At 41.9% G+C, this 19,978-nt stretch overlaps 1 protein-coding gene across 1 annotated transcript in view; it reads left to right on the top strand.

The window, feature by feature from the left end:
- The window catches only part of LOC124270013 (sushi, von Willebrand factor type A, EGF and pentraxin domain-containing protein 1-like), a 63,990-nt gene that overhangs the window by 21,969 nt on the left and 22,043 nt on the right, over positions 1-19,978 (top strand). Inside the window, exons 2-16 of the mRNA XM_046705041.1 lie at positions 1,470-1,519; positions 1,661-1,693; positions 2,692-2,803; positions 3,006-3,145; positions 3,666-3,839; positions 4,042-4,224; positions 5,400-5,666; positions 6,256-6,483; positions 7,064-7,267; positions 7,708-8,184; positions 8,868-9,023; positions 9,712-9,873; positions 10,577-10,772; positions 11,349-11,519; positions 12,224-12,393. Of these exons, the coding sequence (XP_046560997.1) occupies positions 1,483-1,519; positions 1,661-1,693; positions 2,692-2,803; positions 3,006-3,145; positions 3,666-3,839; positions 4,042-4,224; positions 5,400-5,666; positions 6,256-6,483; positions 7,064-7,267; positions 7,708-8,184; positions 8,868-9,023; positions 9,712-9,873; positions 10,577-10,772; positions 11,349-11,519; positions 12,224-12,393 (2,710 nt within the window). The 5' untranslated portion in view covers positions 1,470-1,482. The remainder of the gene's footprint in view (positions 1-1,469; positions 1,520-1,660; positions 1,694-2,691; positions 2,804-3,005; positions 3,146-3,665; positions 3,840-4,041; positions 4,225-5,399; positions 5,667-6,255; positions 6,484-7,063; positions 7,268-7,707; positions 8,185-8,867; positions 9,024-9,711; positions 9,874-10,576; positions 10,773-11,348; positions 11,520-12,223; positions 12,394-19,978) is intronic.

The raw sequence follows: 19,978 nt of genomic DNA, 5'->3' as shown, positions 1-19,978 counted from the left end.
TTCAAGCATTTTCCCAAGGATAGATAATAAACTTATAGGTCTGTAATTAGTTGGGAGGGATGTGTCTCTTTCTTTCAAAATAGGAGTGACATTACATTGTAGGAAATACAGTCACACAGTGATATATTATACAACAAACAAAGAGGTTCAGCTATAGATGTACAAATTCGTTTTAACACTCTCATGTTAATGTCATCAGGTCTACTAGATTTGTTTGCTGGTAAGGTCTTTATCATATCAGATACCTCCTTTTCGGTTGCAATGACATTTGTTACACTGTTAACACAGCGATGGCTAACAGGTGGCAAAGGCTTGCCGCCATCATTAACATATGAAACAGATACAAAATATTCATTTAATGTTTGAGCGTTATCATACCCTGTACTTGATTGGATAACCTTCATATCAGATACCCTATACTCCAGTGTATAACCTTTATATCAGATAACCTGTACTCCAGTGTATAACCTTAATATCAGATAACCTGTACTCCAGTGTATAACCTTCATATCAGATACCCTATACTCCAGTGTATAACCTTCATATCAGATAACCTGTACTCCAGTGTATAACCTTAATATCAGATAACCTGTACTCCAGTGTATAACCTTCATATCAGATACCCTATACTCCAGTGTATAACCTTCATATCAGATACCCTATACTCCAGTGTATAACCTTCATATCAGATAACCTGTACTCCAGTGTATAACCTTCATATCAGTTGACCTGTACTCCAGTGTATAACCTTCATAGCATATACCCTGTACTCGATTGGATAACTTTCATATCAGATAACCTGTACTCCAGTGTATAACCTTCATAGCAGATACCCTGTACTCGATTGGATAACCTTCATATCAGATACCCTGTACTCCAGTGTATAACCTTCATATCAGATAACCTGTACTCCAGTGTATAACCTTCATATCAGATAACCTGTACTCCAGTGTATAACCTTCATAGCAGATAACCTGTACTTCAGTGTTTAACCTTCACAGCAGATAACCTGTACTTCAGTGTATAACCTTCATAGCAGATAACCTGTATTAAAGTGTATAACTTTCATGGTAGATAACATTTACTCCAGTGTATAACCTTCATAAAGGATAAGTCCCTAGTATGGTGATCTACCTTCAGTTGTTGGCGATCAATAGCCCAATTTGTACATTGTATTGTCTAAAATAGTTTTTAGTTTAGTTTTAAAGATACATGCTAGCTAATTTGAACTATTTTTGTGATACTCTAGTTATTTTACAGTCCGTCGGTGACTGGTTATTTAACTACTTGTATTTATTGTGTATGTACAGCATTTCTCGTCACTATATGGCTGAAATACTGCCGAGGTAACGTTAAATTTTAACTCACTCACTCACTCAATCATAACAGATAATCCGTGGGATCTCCTTTAGAAGAGACGTATACTATGATTATCTCAGTGACCAATAGCGGTATATTATTTGTTTTAGGCCCTGAAAGAGGATGAAACTGCTGGGACTATCGTCCGTTATTTTAGCAGGTATCGTTTGTTCATATAACCTAACAGTGTAATGATAATGTAATATATTCTTTAGTAAATCCATGTAAGATAACTTGATCAACTATATATTATTTATATATATTCGATGTAACCCCTAATATACGAATATATCTGTTGCAGTAAGCGTACACTATGCATCCTGCTGTTGCCGACGTAAGTATTAAGTTCTCACACCAGTGAAAATGAATTATCATGATTACAACCAGTACATGATATGTACTGATTTCTGTATCAATGAAAAGAACATATTCAGTTCAAGTATGGGAGTCAAGCCTCAAATAGAAGCTTAAAGTCAATACGCAATGCTTTTAGTGTACAACGTCACTGTCCAAATGGACCTACGCACGTCAAAACCGAAACAATGACAATAAAGTAAGTGGCGGCTTAAGAAACGTTTGGGTCATAATGAAGTTCGGGGTAGCCTAGTGGTTAAAGCGTTCGCTCCTCACACCGAAGGCCCGAGTTCGATTCCCCAAATGGGTACAATGTGTGAAGCCCATTTCTGGTGTTCCCCGCCGTGATATTTCTGGAATATTGCTACTCACTCACTCATCCAATACTTTCAAATATAGGAGATGCATGTAAGAGGAATCTCCTCACGTCAGAATAATCAGTTTTTAAAACATTCTCAAAATGAGCGTTTAACAAAGCAGTAAGCAGTGAATTAGCACCTGAAAGTTAAGTGATCACTGACATCATGAGCATCGACTCACGATATTCGGATAATTGACATACAGTGACAAGAAACCAGCCCCGACCACACAAGCCATTCGCCGCCTCCTACTATAAGCGTAGGCTGCTGGGGACTTGTATTCTCACCCGGAATCCCTCAGTGTAACCAAATGATTTGATTAGATTTGTTGTTTAACAACTGTAGTAAGCAATTTTCCAGCTATACAGCAGCGATCTGTAAATAGTCCAGTCTGGACTAGTCAATCCAGTGATTGATATAAGGGTCATGGATCTCCGCCGTTTGGACACGACTACATGTGTCAATCAAATCAGCGAACATGACCGCCCGATCCCGTTAGTCGCCCCTTTCAACAAGCATGGGTTGTTGAACACCATTTCTAACCATGATCTTCGCAGGTCGGCAATTGACCACATTGTGGTATGATAATATCACATGTATTTTCACTATCCTGTTCCAGCATCACCCCCCAAACGCCCACCGAGTCCATGGTGCCCAAGTATAAACCCCAATCAGTATGCAGACAGAGGAAAGGCGACTGCAACTGTGCACTGGCAGCTTCCAGTGACAGGGTGACTATGCCTATATATATATAATTTTACATTACACAGACTCATATCCATATATACATCATGAGCAACGGTAGACGCAACATGCATCAACAGTCAGCGAACCCAACCACCCGATCCCGTTAGTCGCCTGAAACCAAATTTTAACTCGGATCTTTACGGGTATGCCCCGTTTTTAATGACATGAATATCTTGTGTTTTTCAGCAAATGTTCCAGGCTGACCTTGGTGGTTGGTTCCCCACCTGGTTCTCCTTTCTCTGATGGGAGACATTGCATACGGTACAGAACCTCCAACCCTTGCACTGGCCTGTGGTCAGACTGCGCCAGGTGTTTTACGGTGAAAGGTTGGTCCGTTGTTTTATTCTCGATTGGAAAATTGTATTCATATTGTATACTTTATTCATTACCAACATCTCTGGTGATTTCTGTAAGGGCAATTGCCTTAATTATGGCCTCGATGTCGTCAGCCCCATGAATTTTCGAACATCTCGTCTGTTTCATCCAAGAGTCCGACCTGCATCGCTTTATTGTTTGACTTTCAGCTGGTGTCATGCTGCAAGATGGGGACAACCGAACATACTTAGATCATAGAAAAGAATAATACTTTATGGATAACAACTTTTATTTATCATAATAAATAAAGAAGTTGTATCCTTAAAGCATTATACTTTTGATATTACTGTGACTTTACGCCTGACATTAAAGTTACTGTACAGAATTTAGTGAGTTTAGTTTTACGCCGCACTCATCAATATTCCAGCTATAGGGCGGTACTGTACAGAAAACATAAAGGCATTTAATAAACATGCTGTATTTATTTTGTGATACTGAAGACAAAAACATTGTCATTTTGTCCTATATCAGTTCGCAGGTGCTCAATATTGCCTCCTCCAAACAACGGAAAGGTGAATTGTCTTCAGGGGAGAAAGTTTGGAGACACATGCAGATACTCCTGTGACAAAGGCTATAATCTTGTTGGATCAGCACAAACTACTTGCGAGGTCAACGGATGGTCAACAGCGGCTCCGACCTGTAAAGGTATGTGATAAATACAGTGCAATTTTTTTCTGAATCGGATCTCTGTTAATGTATCATCACGCTTACCGTCCCGAAATTTATTACGTTCAGTTATTATCAAATATTATATGTTTAAACCGACCCAATACGTGTAATGGTTTCTATGGTGTAAATAGGTTCTGCGTTGTATAAAATGACTTGACTGGTCTGTTTCTGCTTTCAGTAAACTCTTGCAGTACTTTGGTTCTTCCAAAGAATGCAGTCAAGTTTGAGTGTGATAATAACTTGCTTTATGGGAGCGTGTGCCAGTTGACATGTGATCGAGACAAGGGATACGCTTCAACAAAAGCGAAATACGCTAAATGTGGTGAACAAGGCTGGTCCACAACTGATTTTCAGTGCACAGGTTTGTATTGTGAATGATTGCATCTAACAGCAATGTCATAATACTTGAATGTTCGTAACACTAAACCACAACCTACACCTCACATTATAAATAATACCCCTTATTTAGTGCAAATTTCAACATGTTTCTGTCAGCTGAGATGTATTTGAGCAATATTTTAGCATAGCAACTAAACAATAATTTAGTTAGATCATGGTCTTTCAACAGGATAATATTTCAGTTAACTTTTTAACACTATAGTATTAAAGATCATTGTCCATCTTGACCGGGGTGCCGTTGTACAAAGCGATCTTAGCGCTAAGGTGACCGTAACTCCCATACTTTAACACTGACTTAAGGTAGCCATAGCGCTAAGGTTGTTTTGAACAACAGTACCCGGTTCACTAATAATACCCGATGTCACTGTTTATAGTCTCATCGCAATCATACTTGCGTTTGTATTTTAAAATACACACTTGTAGATGGGAGAGTGAGTGAGTGAGTGAGTTTAGTTTTACGCTGCACCCAGCAATATTCCTGCTATATGGCGGCGGTCTGTAAATAATCGAGTCTGGACCAGACAATCCAGTGATCAACAGCATGAGCATCGATCTGCGCAATTGGGAACATTTGTCAACCATGTCAGCGAGCCTGACCACCCGGTCGTGTTAGTCGCCTCTTACGACAAGCATGGGTTACTGAAGGTTCATTCTAACCCGGACCTTTACGGGTAGATGGGAGAGTGACCTCCCTGCAATAATTATATATCCCGGTATATCAATGAAATATGTGGAGAAATCCATAAAATGGTGCATGCCCGATACGTTGCTGAAATCCGTGGGCCTGACAATGCAAAGATCACAAACGTGGATTATTCGTGGATTCGGTCGATTATTTGGATCAACGTTCATCAGATCCTGCCACCAGTCTGTCGAGACGCTTTAGCTAACTGACCCTCCCTGCAATATGTGCCTTTCATAGCTCATTTAAATCACATAATTATGTTCACTCCCTGCATGTTGAAAAAACGTAGAACAGGAATTAGTAAACATAGGTCCGATGATATGCTAACACAGAAAGCATGGTGGCAACAAACCAGCTTAGAGTCGTATGAAAAGTTAGCCAAGGAAGAGAAGGTACTCACGTCTACTACTTCCTTTACATGCTGCCTTTCACTCATGAACTTTGTGTTGTAGATGTGGAGCCCCCGGTTTTCCATAACTGCCCATCACAGACGATACATCAGACTTTGGACCCTGCTAGTAACCTTACAAGTGTGATATGGCCGAAAATATCTGTGTCGGACAACTCAGGTCAACAACCTACCATGACACCAACCTCTCCATACACTGTGACCAGTATCGGCGGCAGTTTCCCAGAGGGAACACACATAGTGCGGTTTGATGCTGAGGATGCAGCTGGAAACAAGGCAACCCAATGTATCTTCATCGTTGAAGTTGAACGTATGTTATCCATGGTGCATACAATGTACACAGATGATTTCTGGAGGGATTCTAATTACAATTTTTAATTATCATTTGCTGTTTAAGGGACTCAGCAATTGGGTTACGATGACATGCATCAAACTGTGTCAGCGATTCTGACCGTCCGATCCCGTCAGACGCCTTGTACCACAAACATATTTGTTTGAATACAGTTCCAAGCAGGATCTTCACAGTCCAAGTAACAATTCTTGCCAAATGATACGAATACATCGATGGATGACATTTGTGAATGCCTGATAATCTGGCAAAACACCGGTTTCTCTTGCCAAACTTGGAATATGTACATGCCGCCAGAATAAACTACATTGGCCGCTGCTTAGTGCGGCGTTAAACAACCAACCAACCAACCAACTACCTTGATAGCAAAAAACAAGAACATGTAACGCTTAAGATAATCGTTGAAGAATTATATGAAAATTTGAATATCATTTCCACAACAATGCCCCTGTGCCATTCTTACTGCAAATGTTATTATTATCAGATCATCATCATCATCATCATCATCATCATCATCAAATGAATTGTATTGAAGCATTTCTTTTCTTAGGAGTTGAGTGTGACCCTCCAACAATAAATGGAGAATACATTGACACCCCCAGCTGTCTTCCTCCCTTTGATGTTGGCAAACAATGTCGAGTGGAGTGTGCTCTGGCACTCCCCCTGAAAGGGAAGAGATACATCACCTGCAGCATCGACACCGGAAGTAATCCCGCATCTACATTCTGGGACTGGGGACAGAATGACTCCCCACCTTTGAAACAACCATATTGCCAAGGTAACGAATACTGAAATCAATATATGAATTTTGGTGAAGACTGAAGTTAGTACTTGAATTATTTATATTTGAAATGTGTTTCCGCTTATAAGACACGTGTAACTCCAGCATATTCAAGACGAGTGTAATATCAAGTAGAGATTATATTTCACAGGTTCCATTGAGCACACTTATAAATCTGAGAAACATGATTTGTCGTACTGGGACAGTTGCAATATTGTCTGGACAAGGTAATCCAATGGTGAGACGAGTAACGGTCCACAAAATCGGAGCGTGACGAAACGGAATCACAGAGCTTGGACATCTACTCTGAATTATCTCTAATAGCTGGCTGGAGGTTGTTAGTGACGTGTTCTAAACTTGGTTCCGACCGACCTCATTCTACAGATATTAAACAATTTACACCGTCCGTAAACTCGACGCCCTTTCTGATTTCTAGTTATTCTTCATTTCCTTTTGTATATTTGGAACGTTAGCCAGAACAGTCAGATGTTTAAAACTGTCCAAATATGTGTGAATTTCTAAAGTGCGTCTGATATTTTGACAGTAAAAGATGTATGCAATCTTCTGTGCTTTACAGTTGACATGTGTACGAACCTTACGGCACCAAAGAACGGCGCTATTTCCTGCGGGTTCTGGACTGGACAGCGGCTCTGCAACGTCCACTGTAACGAACAGTACGACATTCCAGATAGTACCGATTATGAATTCAAGTGTTATGGTGACTCAAACAATGATCCAACATGGCATCCAGTTGTCTACCGTCTACCGAAGGAATGTACACGTGAGTGGTATTATGCTAATTTATGTTTGTTGGGGTGAGGTGGTTGTGCGCTTTTTGTGCTTGTTTGATTAGTGTGATGTGCTGTATGATTAATTGTTTTGTTTTGTGTGAGGGGCGTGGGAGTAGTTTTGTAGATGGATGAGGTAGGAAGGTAGAGGACAAATTCTTTTGGCATCCTAAATTCTTTACAATCGTATCTTTTGTATGTTATCATAAGCGAGCTCAAATCTCGCCGTTAGTAGAGATTCCTTGTGGATGTGGAACGGGTTATCTGTACATGTGGCAAATTATTTCATCCAGGGACATTAGTCAGATCTGAAAATTCGGATTATTTAATAATAACGTGCGTGGTCACCCTATGGATAATGGCTTTCTCTGAAAGAGGAATATTATCATTGTTTAAATTGTTATTAAGTCAACTTCATGTTTGTAAATTGCAGAGTTCGTTGACTTGCCTTGGAACAAACGACGTCTGCCAGTATACCTTATCTACAACGGACCTTGCAACAATGCCATTGATGACATTAAAAAGGGCTTCATTAACCAAGCCAAAAATGTTACAAGTCGCATATGTTCCGAAACATCAACATCGCACTGCAACGTGAACAACGTGCAGGTGTATTGTGGCGGAACAAGGAAAAGACGGTCACTTCCAGCAGGTGTTCGGCGTTCACGACGATCAACAACAAACTACATCGTCTTTGACATCGACGTTGAAGAAACAACGGGTCTGTCCAATGATGAGCAAGTCATCAACGCCAGAAGCACTCTCAATAACGTCTTCAAAGAGTTGTCTGAAGACTCTGCGTTCACGGCAAACGGCATACGGATTTCACCTTCAGGACTTGCCAAGATGCCAGAAAAACGCCTCTGTCAGAATGGATACGTGAAAAGCAAGACCTCTGGATCGAAGTGTGGTGAGGTGTTTTACTCGAAGTATTTTGGTTTAGTGGAGTAAGAAGCTGGCCATTTAGATACTATAAACAAAAAGTATGGGAACACCCTATAATTTGTTAGTCATATATAAACTTAAACGTGGTGAGGTCATTTATACCCTAAGGTAAATGCAGTGAAACAATTGATTCAATATTCGTTGAGTTTGAGTGAAATGAAACATTGTCAAAAACAGCGAAAAACAAGGTTCCTGAAACACGCCAGCGCCATGTTTGCTTCAAACGCCCAAACACAACAGTCTAGTGCATGTGGAAGACAGACTTCCCATATACATTTTGTCACAAGTCATGAATTTTATCAGCGCAGATGTGTTGTAGATTGACTTGCGTGTTATGACATGGTCATTATTTGATCTGGGTGGAATGGACGTTTCCTTAATATTCCTCAACAGTGTTTAACGTACATTCAGACTGAGTGTATGAATGTAGGTGCAATATTAGCACTAGATTAGTTAATATCGGATACCAAACACTCTGTCATTGTTAACATCATGGTCAATCATTGATGTCATTTGGAAGCGAAACAATTGTGAAACTAGCTAGGCTGCACTGGTATGTGTATCATTATGGTTGTACATGCCTGAGAACTTGTTACAAGGCAATTAGATGAGTGCAAACATCTCTAAAATATACGATATATGTTCTAGTTCCATGTCCAAAAGGAATGTATTATCGGGAGGAAAAGTGTGAGTTGTGTCCCCTTGGACTCTATCAAGACATCACAGGGTCAACTGAGTGCAAGAAGTGTCCGGCGGGCTATACCACTCTCCAAAAGGGCAGCTTCATCGCAAGTCAATGTAAAGGTAAGGTTTACAGACTCACAAGAAGTGTCTCTCATTAATCTTGCTCAGAAAAAGCAATATAGTTAAAGTATGGCATCCTTGCTTTGAAATGTTCTGAAACGTCATATAAAGACTAGAATTGTAACAATGTGGTTGTTTGATTGCCGGCAGCAATTGATTGATAATGAAATTAATTATAAAAGTGTAGGAATTGACTGTCATAGATTCACTAAATTATAATTGACAGCTGTCAATTTTGCTCGAATCAGCAATCTTCCAGCAATGTAGGCCCAGCCAATAAATAAGTAAATATAGACCAAACAATCAAGTTGAGAGCATCTACCTATGTCACGAACCAGATCGCCGAATCAGACCACCAGACCGGCGGGTGCTTCTGGTAAGGCAAAGGCAAGTTTTCCCTTTCGTGAACACCTGGTGTCGTCACTGATTTTCACAGCTGTTGTAACCAAATGGATTCCGTTTCTAAGTATGGTCAAGATGATTATTCATTTGCAGTGACGTTTGATACTTAGGTAGCGCTGTGACACCAACATGGAATACTGTTGACCAATATCATTATTCTCTGTGCTCGCCAATGGGATGTTAAAGTAGAAAGTAGAATTATCCATGCACATTTCATAAGAGATATCACTCATGACTGCAGCTACTGTCAATATTTGACAATAGATATTTACGAACCCACTTTCAGAAATGTGCAAGCCAGGCTATCTGTCTCCCAATGGATTAAGTCCATGTTCACCTTGTCGTCGAGGACGTTTTCAACCTGAACAAGGTCAGACGTTGTGTATACGATGTCCCATTGGATTCACCACAGAGAAGGTTGGCTCCTCAACTCAATTGCAATGTGTTTGTAAGTAGTCCTCCTGCTTTTCTCTTTATATAAACATCTACGCTGCATCGCTCAATAATGCGCGTGAAGATCTGGGTTAGATTTGGTTTTCATCAACCCATACTTATCGTACGAGACGGGATCTGGTGGTCAGGTTCGCTAACATGTGATCATCGTATCCCAATTGTGCAAATCAATGCTCATGTTGTTGATCACTGGATTGTCCAGAGTCGATTATTTCCAGACATAGCCACATAGCTGAAATATTGCTGGGTGCGGCGTTGAACGACTAACGAAACACAGTTGACAATAGTACTTAAAATCTGAAAGTTAGGTTCTCCTTATCAATTTATGGAAACATATGAAATTGTCATATGAGGCATTACAGTTTCTTCCCAATTGTAGTTTAGTTGTTTAAGAAATGTTAGGTTCGGGGAGTCAAGTCAAATCCTTTTACCTTCCACACTGGATTTTTGCTAAAAGCAATAACATTTAAACATTAGTTTTTGACATGTTCCGTTAATTGTAAACTTCCATTTGCGTGTTCACACATATGACTCCTTCATCGCCATTTATGGCATATGTTATTGTACCCAATTAAATGTTTGCATGTGGACATGTTTGCTGGTGTGGGTTGTCCTAAATGTTTAAGCGATGACGCTTATGAGCATCCACTCCAATCATAACTATGTGGTATTTTAAGAATTTCTGAACTATTTCACAGCTTACGATATCAGTTTTGAGGGTCCAGTCAGTGTCAACATGTCACCGGGCAGCAAATCGGAACTTAGAGAGTTTACCTTTGGTATATGGGTCAAAATCGACTCGAAGGGCAATCATATTGTATTTGAGATGTTCCTGGAAGACACTGTTTCCTTCTCCGTGTCACTCTCATCTGACATTGCAGTAGCAGCCGGCAGGTAATCACATTTGAAACGTCACCTCACGTTACTTCAGTATATTCGTAAACGTGTCCTTCAAAACATTTAACTAACAGAGAGATCTTTTAAATATCACTAAGAGTTGTGTTAATAGGAATAAACGTATAGGCTGAAATAATTAGCAATAAGTAAATACTTACTGCACATTCAAGTGGAAACGCTGAGAACTACAATGGCTATCAGGTCAACAAAACAAGTTACAAGAAATAGAATTAAGTCAAGAAAATTGCTTACTTTGTACAGTTTAAAAGTCTTTCATTTTTCAATATAACGTTAAATTTAAATCCTAAACTAATGTTTATTTTCACTCTCAAATGAAACCAGATTGCCTCACATGTCAGCTGTATACCTAACCTAACAAACAGTCCTACGCAGTTCATTCTATTGTGAATGATTTTCTCTTCTGCATCACACCGTTGAAGCATAGTATCACAATGGTATTTTAGCTATATGCTTACAGTACAGTAAAGCTTCCCGGTAACCATTATGTTGTAAATGTTCTTCTCAAAAACAGTCTTCTACATCACCCCCTTAAAACACCGTTTGTTCTTTCAGCAACCATATAGTCAAGAATAGTGTTCTGTCGAACTCTTGGGTACATGTGGCCATTGTTTGGACTACAGAGAATGTGACAATCTTCAGAAGTGGTGATCAGATTCACCATCAACGCTTTTTCTCGTCAGTTTCTACAATCCCTCCCAACACAAGGATGAGAATAACAGTCCACTTAACGTGTGCTTTTTCACGTTATTTATTTTATGCCAGAAAACATCTTTTGGAACCATTGACTTATGCAGCATAGTGAAAGGATGCCAAGTTAAGAAAACACCTTGAACCATACCCTTGAAGTGATATACCAGCACCAGTTCCATGTCTACGATGGAAAAATGGATCTCATCTTTAATTTTATCGACGATACGTTAATAACCTTTCACTGGCCATGGCTCGTTTTAGTAATTTATTACAGCACACATTCCAAGAAGACATGCACTGTTCAGATATTAGATGCTTGATTGGCATTTTAGAAGATGCTATTTGAGGAAAATCTATAGAGAATTTTCTGGGTTTCATCTTCTTTCTACTGTTTGAATACAACGTTTCAGGGCTTGTTCTGGTCCCATCATCAGGTAAAACCGTTTACCTGATGATGGGGCCAGAACAAGCCCTGAAGCTTTTACCTGATGATTGGACCAGAACAAGCCCTGAAACGTTGTATTCAAAGAATAAAAAGAAGATGAAACCCAGAAAATTATCTCTGTTCATTGTGTTTAGATATTGTTTTCAAGTACAGAGCTGAAAATGATTATTTCTTGAAACTTCTCAAATGCAAGTTAGGTGTAATCAGATAATAATCTTCTATTTCGTGTCTGTCCCATGTTTTTGGTTTTTATTCATATACTGTAGTTAAAATGCCTGTTTATCTTTCATGAAGCTGTTCAGCTGAGGAGTTTGGTGTTGGTATCGTCAGCTGATGCCGCCACTGTTGCAACCGTAGCAGGAACGTGCGAGGCAATGTTGCCAAACGCTATATTTTCGGTTGAAAACCTCAACATGACATATCTCGACCGGGTTCTGGAGGTCATTCCATCCTCATGCCAAGGTGAGACTGAATGTGCTTGTTGTTTATTCATGATAGAATCAATTGTGCTTATTTGTTCCGAAATTCGTTGTTGGGAGTTTGTTTCATGCATATTTCCTTTTGATATGTTTTATTAATCTCTATAGATTATAGTAGTAGTTACATAGTGGGAGTTCTTGACCACATCCTCCTAGGAGGTTATTTCTATGTAATTTTGGTCCCAGCGTCCAGTAAAAAATGATGATCCCTGAGCGGGAGACATCGTTCGATGTGCCTAGCTCCCAAGCTTATAGGAATCTGATTTTCGTTAGGGCACTCAGGACGTTGAGATAATCTTTCTTTTTGTTGCAAATAAGTTGGTTTTCGGACTACGTCCACTACGTGGGCTTTGCACAAACCATAATGGCATTTCACTTCAATACCGCATACCGAACATGTGTAGTTCATGAAACCCTTTCTGATAGACATCATGTGTATCCCGCATTACTCCTCGGCCCTGCATTTCTTGTCACAGGTCTCGGCTTGTCCCAGAAGCACGTATTTGCAATCATATGGAGCGGGTCTCATCTTTGCTATATGCACTTAGATATACGTTAGTCTAATTGATGAACGATCAACACGATCGCGGCTAACCATAATGCCACAAAGATCAACTCACGAAGGGGTGTAATACTGCGAGAGTGTGGGTTCGTATCCGAGAGGTTCCAGTCGTTTTCTGGAGATGAGATAATACATGTGCATGGCTTTGTCCACGTCCTTAAACGTTGGCATGGCGTGATCTTCTTGTTGGAGTTGGTCGTGGATAAAATCGATTAGCGTAGTAGGCTTGTGCAGCTTGTAATTTCTCCAAGGCTAAATCATGACATTTCCGTTCCGCTTCTATTTCGGCCGCGTTCGACGTTCGTAGATAAGGAAAACGGTAATTTCTGCCGGAAAACGCAAGGTGTTAACTAAAGCCCCACAGACCGTCAAGGCAATCATGGCAATTTACATAATTTATACATTCTTACTTTAATTTGTTTTCCGGAATGATCCCTTGCTTATCTTTGGTTGCCATTGCCAGTCCCAAATCTAGGACGAGCATGCCCATGTCGTACGCATTGAAATCGAGTTTGGGAGTTTGTTGTTTCATGATCATTTTACTTAACTGCTCGTAGCTGAGTGATACAGAGTGATGTGTTTTCATCGGTGGTAGACATAATTATAACGTGTGGGTTTACCTCTAATTGTTTTGTTAATGGTTGGACCGCTGGCGGTGGTGTCGTTTTTTCGTTTTGATTATACAACCATACAGCCGCGGTGATACCCACGAAAGTGGCTGCCATGGCGCATGGAATCCATGGTGGGGTATGGATTGGTTTATGATGCCTAGCTAACCCCCTTATTTACCGGCGGCTACTTTTATCGGATTCTTGGGTTTCTTCGTTATGGTATCAATCACTTGTTGGGGGGTCTCCTCCGCAGGTGTCAATGTTGTTTCAATGTTCGGCTCAGTCATCTTGTATATAATTAATCGGACATAAATGTTTAAATTGACAATGCTTCACCGTAATGATCGCCTTGGTGACGGAAGCTAAGAATACACCGTATCAGTGATACAACTCACAACTGAGGGTTATCAAGCTGTGACCGATAAACAGTTATGCATTGAGATCTTCGCACAAACAAAGTCGATGTTCCGATGAAATGGGAAGCAGAAACGAAGATATAATGGTGTAGAATTACGTTATAGTCAACCCTATGGTTTTCGTCATTTCAGCACCGAATCGGGCTTCGTATCACGTGGACAGTTTATCGATGTCTCCATCAGATATTTTATCAAGTTTATCAGTGGTGATGTTTTCACCCAAGTATTGTTTCCCTTCCCTCCCACGACGAGGGCCACGAGTCTTTTTCGTTTACTCGCGTGTACACATCTTCACCCTTCTCCTCCTAGGATATTATTTGTCTCCATGTTATAATACATCAATCTGGTTTTAAATCTAATATAATAAAATCCAGCATAAACCAAACAGAACGAGATGATTGTTAGATAAACCAACACGAGAATTTCAAACGTCGTCAAGCAGGTTGCTTGATTTTGCTAAGCAGTTTGCTAAGATTTGCTAGAATTTTGCTAAGTGTTGCCCTAGCTAGCACACCGTACAAGCCACGGGTTGGTCTGTTTTCAGCACGAGTTTGGCGTGTTTCGTTTCGGCTAACAATGTTCTCACCCGTTTTCGCTTGGGTTTGGTGGGAATCACGCCGTTTTCTCTTAAACATTCCTCAAACGAATCCCTATCCTTGCAGTGAAATAAGGCAACCCATCGCGTCTGTTCCCTGAGGTCATTCAGGTCCGAGTTGAATTTTTGTGTCAGCACCCAAACGCTGTGTTTCATATGTGAAATAATGTGGCTATAATCGTGAAACGTCAGTTCTTATTCCAGCCTATCACCTAGCGTGGCTTGGTAAAATGGCATGTGACCCTCCAGTAGTTTGAAGTCGAGTGGAATGCAAAATCGACGCCCACACGCCTCAGCTATAGACTTATGTCTCCTCGACATAGCGGTGAGATCGGCTTGTTCAAAAGCATACCCCACATGCAACCGTGTCTATGGATAAACGGCTGGACAAATACCTTGGTATTTCATGTTTTCCCGTTCACTCGCGGTTCTCCAGAGGTCCGTGTAAGTTAAAAATACATCGCTGTCATTGATGATTAGGATTTCGTTTCAGCTTATTTTTATCGTCGTTTTTGTCACGATGGCGCGACCGATGTTCCCAACGATTTCTTTTTTTCCATCCTCGGAATCCAAACTGATCTGAAAAGACAGGCGAGCCGTCCCAGGGCCGATGACGTCGTTCGTGCCTAGGTTGGGGTGTTGCACCAACAGCGTTTGGTTTTCATCAATCATACACGGATTATTGGTGATTGTCACGGATTGACGAATGGCTTTGACCCCCAGGGGTTCCCACAATTGTCGGAAATGGTTTAGTTTTTGTCTGTATGCCAATGACATCGTTTATATTATATATGTTTTATAGCTTTAATATAACAGAACCGTGGCTGAAGGTGGTGAAAATATTCCAGTGGACGATTTGGGGGGCGATACAACCCCATTGATCAATGAACAAGCCTACACTTCATTTACGAGTAAAATCATAGGTGATGCCCTGTTACAGACAGCCGTGGATGATTATTACAATGCCCTAGGGGAAAAGGAAAATCTCGCTCATTTTTATTGCGATTATCCTAAGTATCAAAGGATTCTGCAACTCAAAAAGACTCCGGGTCTCGATCTCATGCATTCCCGTATGAGAAAACCTCTCGCCTTGTCCATGCTGGCCAGTCGCTATGGTGTCTACTTTCATCGCGACAAATTAAATATAGTCGGCTATTGACAAAATATTTCCGCGAAGACTTCCAAGGCTTTACAAAAAGTGCGGGCCAAGCTGGGTGCCACGTCGAGTGCAATCGATCGAAACGATGATTGAAGAGACATGCCGCAAAGTGCCCAAGAAGCTTCCAACGGGCTCGGCGACATTTTGTGCACCTTAGACGATACCGCATTAGAAACACCGGAGCTGGAATTTACCGTTCGGGAACTGTGAGGGCTAGACATGGCCTTGCGAACCATTCGTGGATGGCCAAACTGAAAGAACTCGACGATCGTATCGCTTATGAGACAACAAAACTCGAACAAGCAGATGATGACCATGACGACATCAGCCGACGTCAGATTGAGGAGAGGCTACATAACTTGCGAGACAACAGTTCGACCTGATTAGAAGCAGCGGCATACAGCCGTGAAGCGCTTCAATCCCAAATCAACCGCATTCACGAAACCATCGACCGAGTCCTCTACAAAGACACCACGTTAGCCGAAAGGCTCAGAACGTTATTCAGAGAACAAGGGATCACCATCGCTAGTGTATTAAATGCGCTCGGGTTTATCCTATCGACTTTAGTCGTCTCTCTGACTGGTGGTACGAAGGCACCGAGTCCCACACTGAGTCCCACACCGCCGCCTCTTGGCAAGAAAGGGGTTCAAGAATGGATAAAAAACAATTGAAATCTCTCAGCGAAGCCCTGCCGAGACTGGCCAGCAAAGCCGCATAAGCGCTGCCTGGCATCTTGGGCAGTATCATTTCCTGGTTGTTAAGATTCTTATTGAAATCAGTCACGTGGCTCGGTCAAAACCTGTGGGCGTTCGTCGTCACTGTGGCCGGTCTGGTGCACGTCGCCGCTAAAGAATTTTTAATCCGATAAGGCACAACCTGACAGCGATTCAACCGACCATGAGCGCCGTTTTATGATCGACCACCTCCTTGGCGTAGTGGTTAGAGCGTCCGCCCGATCCCCGGCTGCGTCATACCAAAAGACATTAAAATATGGTACTTGTTGGTCCCTGTCTGGCGCTCGGCATTAATGGGTACAACAAGGACTGGTCGGCTCGCAGTCAGTATAATGTGTCTGAGTGGGGTATTCATGCTTTACTGCGGCATGATATCTCAGTGGGCTAGCACTATTAAACCAGCTTAAGTCTGGGCTAGTACATGCAGCCGCACATACACATACATATGAGCGAAATATTCTCAAGCACGACGTTAAACTCAATTTTACCTCACCTCACCACCTCACTCAACCACCGCCCGTGCCGATAGGTGTGGTGTAGGTCAAACACTGGGCTCCGGGGATGGTGACGTGGCGTTACTATCCCTGTTTCACCAGTACTCGTGGGTGGTGTGACGTTTCTGATGTTGATATCGAGGTTGACGCCCGACTTTTGATCGCTGGTTGCTATGACGATTTCGTTGTTGTATTCCACCACTTTATGGATCCTCATTTGCATGTCGCTCGGAGCCATGTACAACCCTACACACTACACGTAGTCGACTTTAGACAGGGCATCTTGCAACGTGTCTTGGTAATGCTTTATAGCCGTCGGTAAATCCACCGGAGACACGATGGCATCCTCGACGTTTGGGAATGTAAGCCGTTCCCTTATTAATGATACCAAAAGCGTTTGCACCTGTATGCCGAGAATCGCCCAACATGCTTTCAAATCGAATCGTTCAGTCTGAGGACACCGGGACGAGAAAACTCCTTTGCGATAATCCTTACTATCACCAAAGGCCATAACGTCATCCCTCCAACCATTAGTCGCGACATATTTACGTCTTGCCACCCCATTCTTTCAGTTTTTCACGGCTTCTACGAGGGGCATATTGTGAACGATGGGAATGCCCAAACCATGGTTCGGACCCAGCAAAACACTAATTGACCGTCTTCGGATTGAAATCAAATTCACTGCAAATCCATGGATTGTTTGTCGTGTCCCACGTCTTGTCCTGCGGAATCGGATGGGAAAAACCCATCCAACTCGGTAAAGCCTTGTCGAGAACTCTCAGGTTGCCGTCGAATGACATACGACCCCGAGACACTGGAGCGGGTTCGCGATTACCGAGCCTCATTGTCTATCACGAGCTGTTCATTCATCTCGATCAGGTAAGCACGACCGACAACATTCAAGGTGAATGCCCTTTCAACTCTGCTGTGAGACGTGCCAGTGAAAACGGAAAAGTGCAACGACGGTCGAACTGAATCGTTCCCGTTCTTACAATACAAAAAGTTATCCCAGGGCATGATTACAGAATTCAAACTATCCATTTTCGATATAGAACATAAACTGGTGTATATGGGATATCTAAGCGTAACTTTGCACATCAGCAATGCGACTGAGAAAATGCGCCAACATAGCGACCTCTGACCTCGGGGACACGTGCGGATTCAGTGAGCCCGGAATCAGTGGCAAACTGTATGGCTTGCAACTTAAAAACAACATTTACAAACGCGTTGAAGTGCCCTCCGGCGGATCAGGCAGCGGCGGTTGCAGTGCCCTTGGCAATTTCATCGATACTGGAAGTGCGGTCAGCAACACTCGGTACGACCTAGTCCGGAACAACAACAATGAATGGACAAAGCTGTTCGACCTGGATGACGTCGAGACCACGGTCGTCGCCCGAACCATGCAGTACACTCTCGTCTTTACCGACGACAACAAATGGGTGTTCGTGCCATCTCAAATCGACTGGAACCTCAACATCATGCTCGGTTCTCCCTACGTTTTCATGGAAAATAACAACACTACATGATGAAAGTTGTAAACAACGGAACTCTGCTCATGGTTTACGTCTCGACGCAAAGACGCAATGTGATCTTCAGCACACTGTCGTGGAAAATAGCCCACATGCTATCGAGTAAACCTGGGACGCAAAACGTGGGTTTGCAGATGGTGTCGGAATTCAACCCTGTGGTCGACATCCTGGAAAACTGCCGGCGAATTCCACACTGTATATCCAAGTCTACCATGGCGAACCATCGTCATCGCATGAAGTCAAAATCGTAAAAGGAATCAAACTCCGGGGGACCCCACAACAACAATCCCGTGAACTGTGGAAGACACGATATCGCTCACCAAACTTTCCTACCGGATAAAAAACATACATCTCTTGGGTTTGAAGTGCACGTCCGAGAAATTATCCGAAAACCAATTGAAAATTATTTCGTAACATATGTATACAATGAACCACCCCAACATCATGATTGGTGAATTCAGTGACACGGGGGGATTCGATCAACCCAGTACGGAAAATTTGTATCAACTTTACCAGATAAGGTAACATGTTAGTCACCCGTCCGGAAAACAACACATAAATGGTTAGAATTAAGAAGATATACCGAAGGTCCAAACTCGTGGATCAGTGTGATTCTAAACTTATTATTGAAGTCCTTCTTGGAGATGCCCCCGCAGAATATGTGAGAATTCTGTTGGGGTAAACAATACGCTGGCATGATCGCCATCAAAATAGATGTTGTTGTATTTATATACAACCAAGAAGAGCCCCCACCACAAACCTCGAGAGGGTCATGGTTTTTCAGGAGCCTAACATTTTACTCCCGACCATTTTTATATATGAACACTTGTACCTCATCAGCTTAAAGTATATTCATCAAAGATTGACGCTGCCGGCGTCGGTTTGTTATCGACGATCGTAGCCGCCCCCGTCGTGCTAAGTTTAGAAATAGCAGCCGGGGTAACGGGGCTGGTGGGAATAACTCTTAAATATATTTCACGTTAGCTGCAATGTAAAGCTTTAAAACACGACAAAATTAGGGTCTCAGCCAAAGCCAAATTAAACATGATCGAGGATCATGTATCAAAAGCGGTGACGGACAGTAAAATCTCCGAGGAAGATTTCCGTCTGGTGTTAGCAGAACTCACAAAATACCACCGATTGAAACAGGAGATTCGAACCAAGACTCGGAAAACCACTGGCATCGGCAAAGACGAGAAATTTTATTATAGAACAAGGCAGGCAACCAATTATTGTAGCCTTCATTACCAAGAACAAAGGCCTCATAACTGATTAACAGTAAACTGTTTTGTAGGGATTAACGTAACATAGCTTCGCTCTATTTCTATGTATGTATAAAATTCTTTTACGACTTTTCTGCGCACTTAAATAGTTCAACCCAACCCTTAGCAGCCAGGCCAACAGCTGTCGACATGCCACAGCAAGCCACATGGCTCGCGATTTCCCCCCGAGGTCACATGGTGTCTGA

The sequence above is a fragment of the Haliotis rubra genome, unplaced genomic scaffold (genome assembly GCF_003918875.1).
Source record: "Haliotis rubra isolate DU_JTF1 unplaced genomic scaffold, ASM391887v1 Scf102, whole genome shotgun sequence".
Taxonomy (NCBI): domain Eukaryota; kingdom Metazoa; phylum Mollusca; class Gastropoda; order Lepetellida; family Haliotidae; genus Haliotis; species Haliotis rubra.
This window is presented reverse-complemented; position numbering and strand designations above follow the sequence as displayed.